General features: G+C 44.5%; 1 protein-coding gene across 1 annotated transcript; it reads right to left on the bottom strand.

Moving 5' to 3' along the window:
• Positions 13,099-17,179, bottom strand: LOC8083730 (40S ribosomal protein S7). The gene is made up of 6 exons (XM_002440859.2): positions 17,025-17,179; positions 16,109-16,204; positions 15,957-16,030; positions 15,742-15,865; positions 14,240-14,422; positions 13,099-13,480 (listed from the first exon to the last, which is right to left on the bottom strand). Exons 2-6 carry the CDS (start codon positions 16,181-16,183, stop codon positions 13,358-13,360), a joined length of 579 nt encoding a protein of 192 aa, XP_002440904.1. The 5' UTR covers positions 16,184-16,204; positions 17,025-17,179; the 3' UTR covers positions 13,099-13,357.

Raw genomic sequence — 17,838 nt, forward strand, 5'->3', positions numbered from 1 at the left:
AGGTCAAGATGGACTTTTTGCTGCTGATGATGGGTGGATTGTGACAGTCTGCACAAGGGATGGTGGAGAATGTTTCTTCCAAAGTGAGCTGAAGCGTCTCCTTGACCAGCAGCTAGGACATGGCATGTTCTCAGTGGAGTACCGCAGTGAGCACTGGAGTCACCCAGACTACCCGGCGTACTGGAAGGTCTAGGCACACGTCGGCAGGCCTAACCCGACGTTGAGGGCACTGAGGATCATGTCCATACATGAAGCTGTGGCAGAGAGGTCTACCCAGATGGCGGGCATTAATGATGCTGCTCGTTAGGCTTTCTACGCGTACCGTGATCACTTCTTCGAGGAGATCAGCCAGGACGAACGCCGCTACTACCCTCGCCGTCGCCGTGGAGAGTTGGCGATGACTATTGCTTCCACCACTGATGAGCAAGACCCCCGCATGCACAGGACTGTCAAGCTGGTGGCGGTCACTAACACCGAGCTCAACAGTTCACTAGTGGAGCTGAAGCAAGTGAGGAAGGAGCTGGATGACGCCAGGAAGAGGATAGCGCAGCTGGAAGCTCAGATCACTGGAGTGCCACCGCCTTCACCTAAGTGGCCTGCTTTCTCTCCGCCCCGTGAAGATCCAGCCTATGGAGATGCCAGCGCTCGTACTACTATAGAATAGGAGCTATTCCCAGCTTAGTAATAAATAGTGCCACACTTAGAACGTTAGCACGATCTTAGTTATGCAAGTCTAGTGCTTAGTAGTTTGCTTAGTGTGCTTTGTTTGGTCTGTGTGAGAACTTGATTTATTATTGTGTTAATGGTGTGATTTGGTTCTTTGTAATGAGTGCGATGAGTTGTGGGTTATGTCCACAACGCATCAAGAACAAGATTAAGTATTAAGTTAATATGAGATAGATAGTTTGGGTTATCTTCGGTCTCCCTTATTTATGCTTTATCATATTTCCTATCACTTTATCTTATCAGTCTTACTTTATCATGATCAGTTCATTATCTATATGTTACATCTGTTATGAGTACTGTGTTTATCAACTGAGAAATGAAAGTTACTATCAGCTGGTTCACACTTTGAGGAAAGATTATTACTTTGCAGTTTACATTACAGCTCAGGTATTACACATATGAACTACATCTGATTTTATTATATTATTTCTATACATCAGATGCCTGTCAACACTAGGAGCAACACCAATGGAGGAAACAATGGGCAGTCCAACAACAACAACAACAACAACAACAATGATCACAGCGGGACTAATGCCAACCCTCCTCCTCTGAATCAGCCCATGACCATAGAGCAGTTGATGACTATGCAGACTCAACTGATGCAAGGGATGGCCCATATTATGAACAACATGCAGCAGAACCAAAATCAGAATCAGCAGCAGAATCAGAACCAGCATCAAGGAGGTAACCACGCGTTTGCCCCACCTAGGGACAAGCGTGGAGGGTTCATGAAGGGACGTCCACCGTTCTTCTCTCACTCAGCTGATCCTATGCAAGCTGAGGACTGGCTTAAAGCTGTGGAGAAGCAGCTGGTCATTGCTCAGTGCAATGACATTGAGAAGGTTCTGTATGGCTCTGGGCAGCTTCAGGGAGCCACACATGACTGGTGGGATTCGTACTGCTTCGCACATCAGGACCCGGATACTATCACTTGGGATGAGTTCAAGGTCGCCTTCAAGACTCATCATGTGCCTGCTGGATTGGTGAAGCTGAAGAAGAAGGAGTTTCTATCTCTGAAGCAGGGCTCCATGACAGTTTGTGAGTACTGCGACAAGTTCACTTAGTTGTCGCGGTATTGCCCGAATGAGGTGGAGAACGATGAAGACAAGCAAGATCACTTCCTGGAAGGTTTGAATGATGGTCTGTCCTACATGATGTCAAATGTCAAGTATGCCAGCTTCCAGGAGATGGTGGACAGGGCATTGGTGCTTGAGAGCAAGCGCCGCAAGATGGAAGACAAGAAGAGGAAGTATAATTCCTCTCAGCAGCAGGCTAGTGCCAGCCGTCCCCGCTACAACAACCAGCAGGGCCCTCAGCCTCGCCCTGCATATCAGTCAGGCAACCAAGGACAGCAGCAGAATGTCAGGTACAGCAATCAGAGTCAGCAGACGAGCCAGCGCTACAACAACAACCAAGTGCAGCGCCCCCGCTAGTCAGGCGCCCCGTCAGAATGGCCCAGCACCATCAGGCTCTCGCCAGAACTCCAACACTGTCCCAGTGAAGCCCAATGCCAACCCCACCCCCACTGGAAATACCTGCTTCAAGTGCAGTCAGCTTGGACACTATGCGAATGCTTGCCCCCAGAGGCAGAAGAACAACAATGGAAGGGTGAATCATGTGAAGCTGGAAACTGCTGAGGAGGCTCCAGATGTGGTAGTTGGTACGTTCCTTGTCAACTCTTGCCCAGCTACTGTTTTGTTTGATACTGGAGCATCACATACTTTTATAAGTGCACAGTTTGTTGAGAAACATAGTATAGCCACCTGTACCATGCAAAACACCATGATAGTTAAATCACCTGGGGAAAGATGCATACTAATACTTTGTGTCCGGGAATGAGCATTAAAATAAGAGGGGTAGATTTTCCCGTCAATCCTATTGTGTTGGGTTCAGAAGGTTTAGATATGATATTGGGAATGAGATGGTTGTCCAAGTTTAAGGGTACTATTCAGTGTGCTGAGAAGTCAGTTGCTCTAACACCACCTAGTGGGAACAGAATTGAGGTCAGAGTTTCTATGTCACCTAGCAGTGAAGGAACAGTTTACCATGTGAGCAGTGGGTCAGTAGAGGATATTTGAGTTGTGAAAGAATTCCCTGATGTGTTTCCAGAGGATTTGCCAGGTATGCCACCTGAACGTGAGATTGAATTTGTTATTGATTTATTACCTGGTACTGCACCCATATCTAAGAGACCTTATAGAATGGTTGTTAATGAGTTAGAAGAACTTAAGAAACAACTAAGGGAGTTATAGTCTAAGGGGTATATTCGTCCTAGTTCCTCACCTTGGGGAGCTCCAGTTATTTTTGTAGAAAAGAAGGATGGAACATAGAGGATGTGTGTAGACTATAGATCTTTGAATGAGGTCACAATTAAGAACAAATATCCTTTGCCTAGAATAGAGGACTTGTTTGACCAGTTGAAAGGAGCTTGTGTGTTTTCCAAGATAGATCTGAGATCAGGTTATCACCAGTTGAGGATTAAACCTAGTGATATCCCAAAGACTACCTTCACCACCAGATATGGACTTTATGAGTATACAGTTATGTCTTTTGGGTTAACTAATGCTCCAGCTTACTTTATGTATCTGATGAATAAAGTTTTTATGGAGTATTTGGATAAGTTCGTGGTAGTCTTTATTGATGATATCTTGATCTACTCTAAGACTGAGGAAGAACATGAGGAACACCTGAGGCTTGTGTTGCAGAAATTGAGGGAACATCAGCTCTACGCCAAGTTGAGTAAGTGTGACTTCTGGCTTAAGAAAGTGTCTTTTCTTGGTCATGTCATTTCAAATGGTGGAGTTGCTGTTAGTCCAAAGAATGTGGCAGATGTTCTTAAGTGGAGTCCGCCCTAGACTGTTGGAGAAATCAGAAGTTTTCTTGGAATGGCTGGTTACTATCGGAGATTCATTGAAGGATTTTCCAGTATTGCTAAGCCCATGACTGCTTTGTTAGAGAAGGGTAAGCCATTCAAGTGGAATGAACAGTGTCAGGCTAGTTTTGAGGAGTTGAAGAAGAGGTTGACTACTGCACCAATTCTGACTTTGCCTGATGTGACTAAAAGTTTTTCTATCTATTGTGATGCTTCCAAGCAAGGTCTGGGATGTGTGCTGATGCAAGAGGGAAAGGTGATTGCCTATGCATCTAGACAGTTGAAGAAACATGAGGTGAATTATCCAACTCATGATCTTGAGTTAGCAGCAGTGGTCCATTCACTGAAGATCTGGAGACACTATATTCTGGGTCATAAGTGTGATATCTACACGGATCACAAGAGTCTGAAATACATCTTCACTCAGAATGACTTGAACCTGAGACTGAGAAGATGGTTAGAATTGATCAAGGACTATGAACTGGAGATTCATTACCACCCTGGCAAAGCTAATGTAGTTGCTGATGCTCTGAGTAGAAAGAGTCAAGTGAATATGTTGGAAGCCACGGAGTTACCGATGGAACTACTGGCAGAATTTGAGTATCTCAATTTGGGGTTTGTTGCTAACACCCAAGGTACTTCCATGGACATAGAACCAACTCTTGAGCAAGAGATCAGAAAAGGTCAGAAAGAGGATGAAGAGATCAAAAAGATACTTAAGCTGATAGAGGAAGGTAGAGCACCTGGATTCAAAGTTGATCAAGAAGGAATTGTTTGGCACAAGGACCGATTGTGTGTGCCTAATATTCAGAGAATCAAGGATGTGATACTGAAGGAGTGTCATGAATCTGCTTACTCTATTCATCCAGGAGGTACTAAGATGTACCAGGACTTGAAACAAAACTATTGGTGGCCTGGTATGAAGAAAGATATTGGTGAATATGTGGCCTTGTGTGACACCTGTCAGAGAGTGAAAGCGGAACATCAGAGGCCAGCAGGGTTGTTGCAACCGTTGAAGATACCTGAGTGGAAGTGGGATGAGATCAGCATGGACTTCATAGTGGGATTGCCGAAAACTCAACGAGGTTATGACTCAATATGGGTTGTAGTAGATCGATTGACCAAGGTAGCTCATTTCATACCGGTCAAAACTAACTACCGTGGAGATCAGTTAGCAGAAAAGTATATGGAACGGATTGTGTGTCTGCATGGAGTTCCTAAGAGGATTGTGTCTGATAGAGGTACACAGTTTACATCAAAGTTTTGGGAGAAGTTACATGATGCTCTGGGAACCGAGCTCAGATTCAGTACAGCTTATCACCCTCAGTCCGATGGTCAGACAGAGAGAGTCAACCAAATAGTGGAGGATATGCTCAGGTCTTGTGCTTTACAGTATGGAGATAGTTGGGATACTAGCTTGCCCTACGCCGAGTTCTCCTATAACAATAGTTATCAGACTAGTCTTAAGATGACTCCTTTTGAAGCCTTGTATGGAAGGAAGTGTAGGACTCCATTGTTCTGGAATCAGACTGGTGAAAGGCAAGTGTTTGGCCCTGATTCATTGAGGATAGCCGAAAAAAGAGTTCAGTTCATCCGACAGACTCTGAAAGCAGCTCAGTCTAGACAGAAGAGTTATGCTGATGTGAGACGAAGGGAACTTGTGTTTCAGGCAGGTGATTATGTATACCTGAAAGTGTCTCCGATGAGAGGTCTAAAGAGGTTCAATGTCAAGGGAAAGCTAGCTCCAAGGTATGTTGGTCCTTTCAAGATTTTGGAGAGGAGAGAAGTGGCTTATCAGCTTGAGTTGCCTGTTAGTTTATCCAATGTGCACAATGTTTTCCATGTTTCCCAATTCAAGAAGTGCTTGAGAGTGCCTGAGGAACAGTTGCCACTAGAGGAACTGGATTTACAGGATGATCTAACTTATGAAGAGAGTCCTATCAAAGTTCTGGACACAGCAGAGAGAATTACCAGGAGTAAAACTATTAGAATGTGCAAAGTACAATGGAAACACCATTCTGAGGAAGAGGCAACCTGGGAAAGAGAGGATGATCTGAAATCCAAATACCCTCAGTTATTCCCTGGTTCATCCTAATCTCGAGGACGAGATTCTTTTAAGGGGGCAGGTTTATAACACTCTAAATTTTTGAATTTTAAATTTAGTTTGAATTTGATTTAATTTTGGCTCAGTTTGAATTTTTGGGAATTATTAAATAATATAAGGTAGAAAACGTGTTCGTGTGCATTCATGCTGCTGCATAAATCTTCACTTGAATTATTTGTTTGTTTGTGCTTGTTTGAGTTTTGGAGCAAGAAAGAAAATAGGAGAAATCTGTTTAAAAAAAAGAAAAGGGGCAAGCGCCCTGGGCCGGCTTCCCCCTCTCCCTGCGCGCCCGCGTGGGCCTCTGCGGCCCAGCTGCAGCGCAGCGCCCCCGCCCCAGCTCCCTGCCGCCGACAGGTGGGCCCCACCTGTCAGCGGGGTGGTCGCCCCCAACCTCCCGTCCGAAACGGACGGGGTAGCCGCGCCGCCTCCTCCTCGGTTTCCGCGCCCGCCCGCGAAACGAGGTTCGCCCGCGCCTTTAAATAGGCCTCGGCCTCGCCCGCACGCGCCCCTAGAACCCTAGCCGCCATCTCGCCGAATCCCGAGCGCCGCCGCCTTTCGAAAACCCGCCGCCGACATCCGCCGCCGCGAGCTCCGCCGTCGAGCTTCTCTTTGCCTTCGTCGTTTCGCGGAGGTAAGCCCGCCATCGCGCTCGCCGTGTCAAGCCGACCCTGCCCGTGCCCTCCACTCGTCCCGCCGTGCCCCGCAGCGCCGCCGCTGCGAGCTCGCCGCGGCCGGTCATGGCGCCGCCGCCTGCGCTCGCCCCCGTTCCGGCGCGCGGTCCACCGTGGACCGCGGCCTGCCGCCCCGCACGCCGGTCCACATGGACCGGGTCCATGCAGCCGCCAGCGCCCGCTCCCGCAGGCGCGGTCCACCATGGACCGCGGCCCCCCTGCCCCGCGCCCCGGTCCACCGCACTGTGCCGTGGACCGGCCAGCCCGCCGCCGCCACGTGGCCAAGCTGGCCACGCGCCCGCGCCCCCCTGCGTTTTTTGCAAAAACCCCCTGGGTTTCTTTGAAATCAACCCGCGCTCCATTTAGTTATGATTTTGTTTAAAATATGCCCCTCGTTTTTTACAGTTTAGGCCCTGCACCCGTTGGTTTTTATATATTTAATCCAAATCTCTTTTTAATTCAGTTTTAATTACGAAAAATAGTTCAGTTTATCTACAGAATTGCCATCCAACTTGTTTTAGTCATAACTTTTGCATCGTAACTCCGATTTAGGTGATTCTGGTCGCTATAGTTTCGTCTCGTCGAGTAGAACACAGTAGTATAGTTGCTTTCTGTTTTCGCATGCTTTGTTGTACTATTTCTGATTAAGCTTGTTTGCTTGCATGTATTGTTCCTATGATTGATGGTTGTCGCGTATAGCCAACGAGACTTTCGTGAAGGAAGAGGTTCAGGATCCCGCTGAGTTCGAGCAACCCGACATCGATCAAGGCAAGTGCAAACACCGTTTGATCATTTTGAACCTACTCATTAATGTCATTTACTTTATATGCATGTGTCCAATGAATGCAAACCCTAAGGACATGACTAGCTTTACTTACTATTCCTTGTTCACCTGCGGTTATGTATATGGTTAGACTAGGCTATACTAGGTTTGCTTAGCTTCTCTACTCATCTTATACACATGTTTAAATAAGAATTACTCTCTACATAACTTGATGCTTAAACTGTGCTGAACCTTTGGTCACTGCGGTGATGGTGATGTTGGATGCTTACCAGCATCGTGATGATGGTGGTGACAGGGGGAGCGGGTACTGATGGTGGTCTGGTTTGCCGGGCGTACCCGTCTCTGCTCTCCGTAAGGACTTAGTCAGGGAGCGGCCCCTTGGGACTTACAGTGCAGCTCCAAGCTATATGGCTCTGGCTTGACTAATTAGCTGGACCTCCACTAGTAGGGTGTTACTTTCCGGGTAGGCGTGAGGAAGTAACTTGGGTAATGAATATTAAGTTGTCGGTTGATCGGTACGCCATGGCTATGGGTATCGACTGCCGAGCGCCCCAGCAAAAACTTGCGAGTGGCATCCTATTAGTTGGACCCTGTGAAAGGTCTCGTAGTGAGACCCTACCCGCTCACATTGGAAGTGTTTTGGGGAGTCGCGACCCCGGGGAAATGGGAATCACGACTTGGAGTGAACGTGCACACCTCTGTAGAGTGTAAAACTGATATATCAGCCGTGCTCACGGTCACGAGCGGTCCAGACCCTCACTTGATGAGCAAATTGGATTCATTGGATACTTGGAGATGGACCTTGGTGAGGTTGCTACCTCGTGGTTTGGCGGAATGGCTATTCCGTGTTGGCAGGATTGCTATCCTGTGTTAATAATTGGGGTTAATCCCTAGATTACTATAATAATTAAGATAGTACTTTAAAAGATGCTAATTACTACTTTCACTAATTAAGAGTTGGGTTTATGCTACTCATAACTAGTAATAGGTTGTTCTTATAATAGTCATAATTAAAAGTGATTAACTAAAATGCTACCGCAATCAAACCAAGTCAGCTTTACCTTGTTTTAAGCCTTGCATGTCATTACTTTCCGTCTGTGCTTGCTGAGTTCGACATGAGCTCACCCTTGCTATAATCATTAAAGGTTGCTCGGACGATCAGGAGTACAATTGCGATTTCTCTGAGGACTACCCTGAGTCTCCTGGTTGTTAGGCTCGTGTGGTTCTGCCGTCGACCTTCCTGTGGCAAGGTGGACCTGCTACGTCGGCGTCTAGTTTCCCTTTTATCTATGGAACAGTTTAGCTTATGTTTCCCCTTCGCACTTTGATGAACATTTGGCTTGTAATAATGGTACATTCACTCTCATTTATGTAATTCGTTTGAACACTGTGTTTTGTACCATTGATGATGTCGGTCCATGTGTGTGAATTTGAGATCCTGGCGCACATGTGATTTGGCACCCGAATGCTTTTTTACATCCGGGTGTGACACAGAGGCCGCGGCTTGAGCACTTGCTACCATTGTCAATGACCGCCTCAGTTTTAATAACACAAGCTTTCTATTGGATTGCCAACCGCTAGTATAATTCCTCAACACTACACACCAATTAAATTCTCCAGATTGGAGGATTAAAGTATTCACACAATTAATTGTCAACTCCTCACTGTCCCGGAGTTCAAATATCTTCAAGATTAGCAGGAATATTAATTCCATGGCTGATATAGTGGCAAAACAAGCCTACAATTCTTCCCAGGCTAGTTTGACACCCTGTGAGCCTCTATGCTCCAATTCAGCTCATGTTCATCAATGCCCTTTGTTGAGTGCATTGTCTTCTCTAAGCATAAACAATGTACGCGTCATTGTAACTAGGTGCTGCTGAAATATATCAGTTTGTTGTAGAAAAACAACACTTGTTAATAAAAAAGGAGCTAATTTGGGCTAAAAACAACTCAAGAATGAAAAGACATAAATGCCTCTACAACCAATCCTACCATCTCACTATCCCCATGTGCATCCACAGTCGTCACATCTGGCCTCTGCTCGTTGCGAGGAGCCTGGATCACAAGTCACTAGTCCTTCTCGGCCGATGCCGGACCATCTACGCCCTTCGTGGCCTTCACCTCAGCTTTAGACCTTGTCTATGCCTTTGCCTCCATTTTCTTAGTCAGCTTCTTGTTGTGCATGGGCACCAGGATGACAGTGTCGGTCATTGCGCGCGCAACAAGGGCAGGTGCTATGGCAGAAGGGGATGATGACAATAAGGGGGAGGGGGTAGTGTCAACATGAAGATCGAGAGAGGAGGACAAAGCAAGTAGTGGAGCGCTCATGAGTAGGGATGAAAACGGTACGGATATTTTCCGACCGTATTCGAGACCGAATTCGTTTAGAGACGTTCAGATCTGTCCGTATCCGAGTCCGAATGTTTAACATCCGATACCGTATCCGTATCCGAATACTTAAATCGTATATTTATGATGTCGACATCCAATCATATCTTATCCGACATGATTGACATTATCCGTATTCGAATCCGAATCCGACCAGAAATATGAAAACAAATATGATATCGGTGATATCCGTCCGTATCTGATCCATTTTCATCCCTACTCATGAGCATTGATGTGGTGGCTAGGAGGAGCTAATGAGAGCGTTCATGGAGTGGAGGTACTAGCATAAACATGTCATAATGTTTTGGGGAACTTTTTCAAAAATATGGTACTGAGATAGAATTAGATCTATTTGAAAGGTTATATCCATCAAGTATTTATAGACCTCTATCACACTCTAGATGGAAGAATTATGGCCTTCACATAGAGTACTACTAGGCTACTAGAGAACCAAATGTTGAACTTCGATGGGCTTGCGCTCCAAGATCAGTCTAGTTCATGGTATGTCCATACGCCATCTCTTGTAGAGGCCATAGAAAGTTTTCCCACAAGTTCACATCATCATCATTGTTTCTAAGTATATTAAAAAGTATAGACACATCAGGTAGCAATAATTTCTTAATTATATTATTAGGCAAAAGCTAATCTTCTTCCAATGCTTGTATTGTTAGGTGTTATGTTCTCATCAACAACTAATGTACATTTTATTGCTGCAGTATATGCTCTAGGAACAATTTTAGGAGCATACAAACGTTATTTTATGACACATTAGGTAGCAATAAGTTCTTATTTATATTATTATATGCAAAAGCTTATCTTCTTTCAATGCTTGTATTGTTAGGTGTTATGTTCTCATCAACAACTGATGTACATTTTATTGCTGCAGTATATGCTCTAGGAACAATTTTAGGAGCATACATATGACGGATTGGAACACCAACCAGTACGTTGGTAGTGGACCGGACTTCTACTGATCCTCTTCCTTCGGTTTGAAGGAAAGCCTTCTAGCTCTCTCCGTCTCCGCCCTCCATGCCCCCTTCCGTCCGCCTCCGGCAGCTCGCTGGAGCGCCTCGGGAGCGGGGCCTCCGCCTTCGGTAGCCACCTATAGTAGTTTTAGTTTGTGTAGTTTCTTCAGAGTGCCTTCATGGCGTTTCCCTTTTGTGGATTTGTCGACGAAAGCTGGTCGGCAGTCTACCTTGGGGTATACCCACGGTAGTAGTTTATCGGTAGACGGTGCGCAAACTACGAACTCGATGGTGACGCAAGACACGGACAAGCTTTTTATCCAGGTTCGGCCGCCGAGTTGGCGTAATACCTACGTCCTGCGTCTGGTTGTATTGATTTGTGTTGAGAGAATCGTATGTGATATGTCCCCTAGGGGACCCCTGCCCCTCCTTATATATCGTGAAGGGACAGAGTTACAAGCAAAGTATCCTATTTGGTACAATATCTTGTAGCCTTGCGGTGCACGCCGACCAGCCGCGCGCCGTCTTCATCCTGTGGGCCGAGCCACCTCTGATGGTGCGGCCCATATAGGCCCATGGGGGTATAGGGGTTTATACCCCCACAGGATTCCGCTGCCTGGGAAGCGCCGCCGTCGCCGTCGGGTTGCCGTGTTCATCGGCTTCATCGTCGTCGTCCAAACCGCAACCCAAGTAAGTGACAATAAAATAAAATCGCTCCATCATCCCCTTGCCTGCACACTCTGCGGCTCGGATCCTCCGTCCTCTTCCTCCGCTCTGCCAGATCCGAGCTCCGTCTCGCATCCTCTGCAGCTCGCCTTCGCCTCCTCCTTTATCTTGCAGCCATAAATCCAGTCGATCCAGTCTCCATGGCAGCTCTTCAACCGATGTTGGCCCGACATCTTCGCCATCCCCTGGGATTCGACACCGAGCTTCATCCTCAACCTCCGGTGACGACATCAAATTACTCTTCGGTCGTCTGGAAAGTATTTCTTCTTCGGCTCGGTCGGCCCATCTACAACCGTCGCAACGCGAACCGTCGCAACACACGACCTTTCCATCTGGGTGTATGTGCCATCGGCGCCCCTATGGCCCCTCGCCGGCGATCTCATCGGCGTCAACATCATTGTTGTTATGGTTGTTCTTATCCGGTCGATGGACCTTGTTGTAATTCGGTTCTCTACGGAGGACCTAGTTGTAAAACGGCTGCTTATATATATATTGTGCTGTTGTCAAAAAACATTATTTTATGACTATCATTTTTGGTATCTAACTCGTACTGTATTCGTACTATTAAAACACACTTAGAGCAAGGCCAACAGGGGCCAACACTATGAAGTGGTTCATGGAAAAGTCATGCTACGTCCACCGAGGAGCATATGAGGTCCCAAACTCATTTAATGCTTTAGCCTTTCTTTGACACATAGACCAATACTTGTTTTCTACCCCCAATGCGCTCTGAGTGGTAGCCTCAACCTTTTGTTAGATTAGACCACAACCGCCTCTACAAGCACCTATTCTACCCCGTGAGACCACTAACAGATGTGATATACATACTCAGTGTTGATATGGAAGTTGGGGCAGCACATCACCTGCGTCGAAGAAGCCCTTATTTGTATTTGTAACTGACAAAACCCATATTCATATATTTGTACCCGTTAGCTATCCGTGTTTGACTGTGAAACTAAAAAATATATAAAAAATAACAATATCCATCCATACGTAATCCAATTACACCCCTATTTGAGAATCTTTGGAGCCTTACTTAGTTAAGCCATCCTTACACTTGAAACCTAGCTTAGAGTCTTAGACCCGTTTGAATAGGCTAAATATTTTAGAATTGTGATAGAGATGAAATGTGTGCACCATCAAACGGGAGGATAGTAAGATTTTCATCATAGTCTTATCACTCAAAGTCCCAAAACTCTCATAACCCCTTTCACGGTAGATATGAAATCCCTAGTCATCCAAACAGCACCTTTGGCTACCTGTCTACCTCTCAAAATCAGGCGGCTAAGGTTGACCAGCCTTTTTTGTTCTCATTACAATCCTAGCAAACCAGATCACGTTTATCCGTACAATAATAAAACAAAACCATGAACTTGACTCATGCTGACCTGGCTGCGCTTCGCCACATCAAAATATTAGCCCGACTCTTCAGAGCAAGTATTATAATATAGCCAGTTGCTGGCTGTAAGATTTCTTTACAGCCTTCTTGCAGCCCACTCATATAATGGTTTGCTCATCACTATTAATACATGACCACTTATCTGTCTCATAGACTTTCTTGGTTTTTGTGCCCTCGGCTGTAAGCTTACAGCCCGCTTTTACTCTCTCTCCTCTTCTCTCTCCTCCACCTCAGTATTTAGCTAGCTTATAGTCTAATGGAAACAAACACGAGGCTGAGCAAGGAGCTGGGCTCCACGTGGAGCAGAGGCCATCACTTCAAACAATTATGCTAAAGGTTTTGACTCTCATGCATTTGTCAAGAAAAGGGTTTCCTGAATCATGCAGAAGACATAAATATATGATCAGCGCCCCCGTGCAATGGCATCCTTGCAGTCTATAAAATTGAGCTAGGCTTCCTATGCTCCTGAAATGCAAATGCAAAGCATTTGCACAACTTGAAGAATATAAGTATAATATAAGACAAATGCCTTGCCATACAAAGCTGATCATAATATAGCTCCAAACCAACCGCAACGCAACGCATTGGGACAGCTTCAGAACGGCACATTTCACGATTGCCAAAACTATTTAGCATATCAAACATACTGTAATATCTATTTCAGACAGATGAAACTGGGTCCATGACAAAACAGTTGGCTGTAAACGGGCCAAGGGGCCTTAAGCGCTCTCGGCCACAGGGTAGTCAAACACCACCTCCTTCCCACAGAGCCTCCGGTAGACCGAGCTGAAAGTGTCAAGCTTATTCTCAGTGTTTGTTCGCTCCTTTGGATCCAGGAAGACCTGTCACAAGGGGTGTGTATCACCAGTGTTGTTAATTCAGCAAGAAAGCAATAAGCAAACGCCATGCAGGGTGCTTTTGAGATATGAAAAATGTAACATCCTTGCACTGGATATGCAGATGCACATATTCATTGAAAAGCATCACAAGGAACAAGGGTAAATGATTTTATTATAGGCAAGCAGTTGAAGTTTAGTGCAAATTCCAAAGAACAAGCCAATTAGTGATTGCAAAGAAGCTTTCAGAAAACATCTACACATTTATTTTGATGGGAATACTTTTAGCTTGGGAACGGCCTGACTGACTTTGTGGTCAGTGCAGGCTTAGTACTGGCTTCAGTGACCAAGGGGGGAAAAACCTCCCTCGTCTGCCCCACATCCAAAGCACAAGTCTATGGCCAGCTCATCTCAAGGGGCTACGGTGCCGCTGTGTATGGGTGGGGCAGGGGTTCGGGGTTTTTCTATCTGTGTGAGGAGATCTTCTTCTTAAGCCGGAATACCCGGGGGCTGTCTAGCCACCGCGGGTCGAGTTTTTTGGGAATACTTTTAGCTTCTTTCTTTTCATTCAAGGGATGGAACATTTATTATAAGTTTGATCAACAACTAGAAAACCGAGATATAAGAGCATGTCAACTTATAAGACAAATTAATTGCCTAACTAGAAAACAGAATAAGAGCTTGACGATGTACTTATTTGCACCACTGTAGATTCTATAGCTCATATCAAGAAAAGGAGTAGATACTATCATGGCAACAACAAACCTTCAAAACTTTGGCACCATCCATGTGGTACCTAATACGCTTCCCAACAATCTCAGCTGGATACACAACGTCCTCCAAAATGCCATCATGAACAGCAGTAAGAGTGCGGTTACGTGGGCGCACAATAGCTGAGCCTGTCTTCGGAGGCCTCACTATTCTTCGAGTAGCAACCAGAACAACATCCTATATTAAATTACCACAAAGAGGGAACATGAATTCATGAAAGCTGATCAAGCATTAACAGGAAAAATGATAATATCACAATAAAACTGTAAAAGGTGACTGTTCTCCAATTATAATGTCATGCACCAAATAAAAGTCTGAGGATTAACAGAAATTTGAGACCCCATAAGAAAAAACAGTTCTTGAAAACTAGCAATGTGCTAAAAAAAATTAAAATCTTTCAGGTTCAGTTTTTGCAAAGGCCCATAGTACAGGTAATCCAGGTTTCAAATAAATAGGCATAGCTAATCACTCCTCCAATGGTCACGTTTTAGAACAAAATATACGCTGGTGGTATTTTAAGATAAATAGTTTTGCTGAGTTACCAGCATACGATCAGAGAAATTTGCTTCACATGCTTAAATATTCATTAAATTGAATAAGAGCTGTACATTATCCCTTTATCAGGATAATGTGAAGCGACTACCATTTTGCCATCTTCCACAAGGTGTAAAAACAATTAACTAAAAGTTACTCTCACCAATTGTGTTATAGGCCTGGGTAGACCTTCTCGACTATTCTGTATTCTCTAAGTCATAATCATAAATATTGTAGACACAATTTTCTATCTTCCACACCTAATGCCCTTGCTTAATGAATGTTATCTAAAAAAAGATCCATCTTTTTCTATGTGGGAATAACTGAAGGGCAACAAAATTTCATTTTCATCTATGCTCTTAAGTCATGTTTCCAAGTCTACAACTTACATTTCGATTCAATGAGTACTCACCTTAGTGGAATACTCATATATGTTACAGCAAACAGTTTGTTGTTAAAGCTTTAACAAATAACAACCAACACTCACCACAAACAATCAGCTTGTCACTTGTCAGATTTGTTTCAAATAGTAGTACTGAGTAATTCAACTCTCAGGCGAAGATGTTTCAAATATAGAAGCTATTGGGCATAGTACATACTCCCTCCGTTCCTCTATACCTGGCGTACAAGCCCTGATTCCAGATACCAAGAAAACTCACAGGAGTACGTGAAGCGCACTAAGTCCTCGCAATTAGCACCATGCCGCCGGCAACAAAGTAATCTGTTAGCTTTTGGCCACGAAGCTAATGCAAGCACAACGCCTCAGCTAGCTCATTCATGCATGGCTTCGTAAGTTGAGAGTAGTCCGGAAGAGTAATGACCAAAGGCCTCGGTACTAGTAGGCCGTTCCGTATTGTGGCTAAATTACAAAACAGCTGTGTGCCGGGTATAGAGGAACAGAGGGGGTATGATGTACTGCTTTATGTACGATGTAATTGCAAAAGTATGGATGGTTTTCTCACCTTCCCACTGAACTTCTTCTCAAGCTCCCGAACAAGCCTCACATGAATCTTCTTGTAAGACTTTTGCAGTCTGTACGGAACATGGATGATAACAGCCTTCCTGTTGCCAGCCATATCCATCTGCCTGCATGGAATGAGTAATCAAATTCTCTCAGATTAGACTGCACCAAATACACCCAAAGTTCAAACAGATAAGCAAGTTACAAGATACACACATTGCTCCATTGATGTAAAGTTCCTTCAAGTCACTCTTAAGCTCCTGATTCCCATTTTCGAGGTCAAAGAACGCCTGCACCACAGACAATTAGACTCCAGAAAATTTCAATCAAAGAGTAAACAGACGAGTAAGCAATTCAAAGAGACTAACCTGGGCAACTGTGTCTTCAAACTCAGTTGGCTCCATGCCATTGTCCTTCTGGATCTTCCTCCTTGCTGTAAACATTTCCTCTAGCTTGAGCTGACCCTACAGTTCAACAAAAGTTAACCTCTGAACCAAAATAGGACCAAAAGTGTTTAGCAAACTGTTACTCCTAATCAAGGGATCCCATCATCTTATCAACTACTCCCTCCATTCCAAATTATAAGACCTTAGCAAAAGCATCTAGAAAAGCCAAAATGCTTTATAATTTGGAATGGAGGGAGTCATAGATTGTCCTCTTATCAAAATACACATGAAGTTGTCACTCTTGACAAAATGCTAGCCTTCAAGAACTATTGGTCGATGAATTCAACATCCAAAGAGCAAGGAACACATGTTTTTACAGCCTGCAACCTACAATTGCAGTTGATCCTAAGCCAGGGCGAACGATTTTGAGCTACTATCGTCCTAAATAATAATAATAATAATAATAATAAATCTGTAGGTGATCAAATGAAATCCTAAGGAACGTCCATGGCAACAAAACGGTAGCAAGCAGAAATATTTATTGATTTTAGAAAGTGACCCGTCTAGTTTGCCAAAAGCCGCAGAAATGTGCAATGTTGAACGGCAGCTAATTTCCACAGGCCAACTGTGTTTATTTTTCTTCTGTTCTTCATTTTCTTTGTTTGGCAAACTAGAAGCATCTAGGGAGCAGTCACCAACATTAAATCTGTGTCCGGGGCAAAAATAAATACGCGAAGGAAATCATCTAGCAGTGTAGCACTACACCAAAACCAACATGATAACGAAGAGATGCGCTACAAGCTACCAAAAAATGGGGAGAAAAAACCGAGCAAGTCGATCTAGACAGCGACATTCTTACGTTCGTTACTAGAACTTAGAAGGGAATCCAGATTAGTACCTGGGCAGCTTCGGGGGAGACGGCTTCGAGAGCAGCGGGAGAGCCGAGAGCGTGTGCAGGCGCAGCGCAGGATGGTGGCGGCGGTAGTAGGGAAAGACGAGAGGGCAAGGACGCAAGGTAGGGTTCGACTTGACGGTTCTGGGCCTTGGGCTCTAAAAAATCCGAGCCCAGCCCACTGAATGAAGGACAATTTGGCATTACTAACAAATATGTCCCAGCATTGCAACGAGAGGAAAAAAAAAGATATGATAGAAATATTACATATCTTTATATTTTATTCTTTACATAAAATTTGAAATTTATAATTTATTTTGATGAGCACGAAATATACGATATCAATTTGTATTGGCAATAATATGATAATATTCTATTAAATCCATATACAAAAATAATAATTTGATAGAAAGATTTCACCTATTGTAAGGCACATCATAATTTTAGATTTAATAATATCTATAATTTAAATTAGGTTACAGCCTTTGCCGAGGATTGCACTGGTACTTACCTACAACTTGTTCAAAATTTGCTCATTATTTCTCACAACTAAAAAACTTAAAAAGGAGACAACCATTTGGTGCGACTAAATATCGCCTCACCTCTCCTCGCATCTCGTTGATCTCCAGTTTCCCTCAAAACGCCACTTCGCGCGGACCTGGCTTGAGCGCTCTTTAGAAAATACCACTCGACCCACTAATCCCGTGAACTATCTCCTCCAATCAAGCAACATCCCCTTCATGATCCCGCTCCCCTTCCACGACCATGATTACCTTGAATGCATGTTAACCAATCGTGCATGCAAGGTAAAAAGAGGAAA

Source organism: Sorghum bicolor, chromosome 9 (genome assembly GCF_000003195.3).
Source record: "Sorghum bicolor cultivar BTx623 chromosome 9, Sorghum_bicolor_NCBIv3, whole genome shotgun sequence".
Classification (NCBI taxonomy): Eukaryota; Viridiplantae; Streptophyta; class Magnoliopsida; order Poales; family Poaceae; genus Sorghum; species Sorghum bicolor.